This window comes from Gracilinanus agilis, unplaced genomic scaffold, assembly GCF_016433145.1.
Source record: "Gracilinanus agilis isolate LMUSP501 unplaced genomic scaffold, AgileGrace unplaced_scaffold58104, whole genome shotgun sequence".
Lineage (NCBI taxonomy): Eukaryota > Metazoa > Chordata > Mammalia > Didelphimorphia > Didelphidae > Gracilinanus > Gracilinanus agilis.
In genome coordinates, this window is record NW_025393670.1 from 153 (window position 1) to 2,967 (window position 2,815).

The 2,815-nt window shown below is 40.5% G+C and overlaps 1 protein-coding gene across 1 annotated transcript; it reads right to left on the reverse strand.

The window, feature by feature from the left end:
- Window positions 1–645: 645 nt before the first annotated feature.
- On the reverse strand, window positions 646–2,115 carry LOC123256355 (zinc finger protein OZF-like). The gene has a single exon (XM_044684989.1). The coding sequence runs from the start codon at window positions 2,113–2,115 to the stop codon at window positions 700–702; it is 1,416 nt and encodes a 471-aa protein (XP_044540924.1). The 3' UTR covers window positions 646–699.
- Window positions 2,116–2,815: the final 700 nt, after the last annotated feature.

Consider the following 2,815-nt stretch of genomic DNA (forward strand, 5'->3'; position numbering starts at 1 on the left):
GCTTGTGTGAAGGGTTAAAATTTTGTGTCCAGGAGTTTGAGCAAAAGTCAGGAGAACAGTTTCTTAAACGTAAAATGCTTAGTTTATTATTAGGAAAGTATGGATAAGAAACAGAAAGAAAGAAAGTGAGAATAATCTTATAATAGCTCATAGCTATACTTAAGATCCCAATCCTAACAAAAATTTTCTTAAAAAAACCCTAAATCTATCTGCCTTAGAGTAATATCTTCTGCCAGGCCAAGACCAACTCTAGTCTCCTATTCTATCTATCTAATAACATGCCCACTATCTATCTACCTATCTACCCATGTTAATCAATAATTAATAAGTCTGTTAAGTCTCAAATCTGTTTCTTTGTATCCAATTATCAGAAACTCCCAGTTCAGAGAAAGCAAGTCACACATTCCTCTCCCAAGGGGCGTCAGAGACAAAAAGCCCTTTCCAAATGCCTGCAACTTATTGACCTCATTAGGCCACACCCTTCTAACTGTGACCAACTAACAAACTGCACAGCAGGGGGTCTCATACTCAGAAATCTTATTTTTCCTTTGCCTTTTAAATATAAACAGGGAGAAATCAATAAAAATTCTCTTAACACTTGCATTCATAAGGTTTGTCACCAGGGTGGATTCTCTGATGTATAGCAAGACAGGATCTCACACTGAATGTCTTTCCACATTCCTTCCATTCACAAGGTTTCTACCCAGTGTGGATTCTCCAATGTACAGCAAGACTGGAGCTCAGCCTGAATGTCTTTCCACACTGCTTGCATCCATATGGTTTCTCCCCAGTGTGGAGTCTCTGATGTACAGCAAGACTGGAACTGTCCCTGAATGTCTTTCCACAATGCTTGCATTCATAAGGTTTCTCTCCAGTGTGTGTTCTCTGATGTGGAACAAGATGGGAGCTACGACTGAATGTTTTTCCACACTGCTTGCATTCATAAGGTTTCTCTCCAGTGTGGATTCTCTGATGTACAGCAAGACTGGAACTGTCCCTGAATGTCTTTCCACATTGATTGCATTTATAAGGTTTCTCCCCAGTGTGGATTCTCTGATGTACAGCAAGACTAGAGCTCACACTGAATGTCTTTCCACACTGCTTGCAGTCATAAGGTTTCTTCCCAGTGTGGGTTCTCTGATGTGAAGCAAGATGACACCTCTGTGTAAATGTATTTCCACAAAGATTGCATTCATAAGGTTTCTCCCCAGTGTGTGTTCTCTGATGTGGAACAAGATGGGAGCTCCGACTGAATGTCTTTCCACACTGCTTGCATTCATAAGGTTTCTCCCCAGTGTGGATTCTCTCATGTCGAACAAGACTGGAATTGTCCCTGAATATCTTTCCACACTGATTGCATTCATAAGGTTTATCCCCAGTGTGGGTTCTCTGATGAGAAGCAAGATGAGACCTCTTTGTGAATGTATTTCCACAAAGATTGCATTCATAAGGTTTCTCCCCAGTGTGGATTCTCTGATGTACAGCAAGACTAGAACTGCCCCTGAATATCTTTCCACACTGATTGCATTCATAAGGTTTATCCCCAGTGTGGATTTTCAGATGGTAAGCAAGACCAGAACTCTGACTAAATGTCTTTCCACACTGATTGCATTCATAAGGTTTCTCCCCAGTGTGGATTCTCTGATGTCGAGCAAGATTTGAGCTGTCCCTGAATGACTTTCCACACTGATTGCATTCATAAGGTTTCTCCACAGAATGGATTCTCTGATGTTCAGCAAGACTAGAGCTATGACTGAATGTCTTTCCACATTGCTTCCATTCATAAGAATTATCCCCAGTGTGGATTATCTCATGTCTAGCAAGACCAGAACTGTCCCTGAATATCTTTACACACTGCTTGCATTCATAAGGATTCTCCCCAGTGTGGATGCTCTTATGTACTACAAGACTGGTCCTGTGCATAAAAGTCTTTCTACACTGATTGTGTTCACTAGATTTTTCCTCAGTGTCCATTCTTTGATGTTCAATAAGGGATGAATTTTGAGATTCAACACCAAGTTCTCTGCAAGTTAAGCTATTAGGACCACCACTCAGGAATCCTTGTTGGTCCGTTTTTTCCACAGTGGGGCTCACTTCTGTTGAAGTCCCCTTCATTTCAAGTCTGATCTCTCCTTCTAAAAGAAACAAACAGGGGGCAGCTGGGTAGTTCAGGGGATTGAGAGCCAGGCCTAGAGACAGAAGGTCCTAGGTACAAATCTGGTCTCAGACACTTCCTAGCTGTGTGACCCTGGGCAAGTCACCTGACCCCCATTGCCTACCCTTATCACTCTTCTGCCCTGGAGCCAATACACAGTATTGACTCCAAGACAGAAGGTAAGGGCTTAGAAAAACATTTAAAAATAAAAGAAACAAACAGTAAAACATACGTATAGAGGAATATATACATATATACATGTATATCTATCATATATCTATATGTATAGATATATCTCCTTTATTCAACTGTCAGAAATAAATTGCTTTATATGTTATTTCCTCGAATAAGAAAAAAAGTCTTCCAAAATGAATGAGTACAATCCATCCCTTGAACATGCCATTACCTCAAATGTAAAGAACAATTCAATTAACAAAGAGTCCCCCATAGCATCCCATTGGCTCTCTGTGATTTTGGCAAGGCTGGCATTATTACATTCCTATCTCAGACCATAATCTCAGAATGGCTGGCTGAGTGAATTGACCCAAATCCTAGCAGCTCAGACCTAATCTTGTGACTGGGCATGCTCTATCCATAGTACTAGACAATTCACTTTCAATGTTTCCTTTTTGCTTTCATTTCATTGCTTACACATTTAAT

What these genes read in the sequence shown, in the direction of transcription:
- LOC123256355 (XM_044684989.1), bottom strand. Translation starts at nt 2,115, where the DNA reads ATGAAGGGGACTTCAACAGAAGTGAGCCCCACTGTGGAAAAAACGGAC.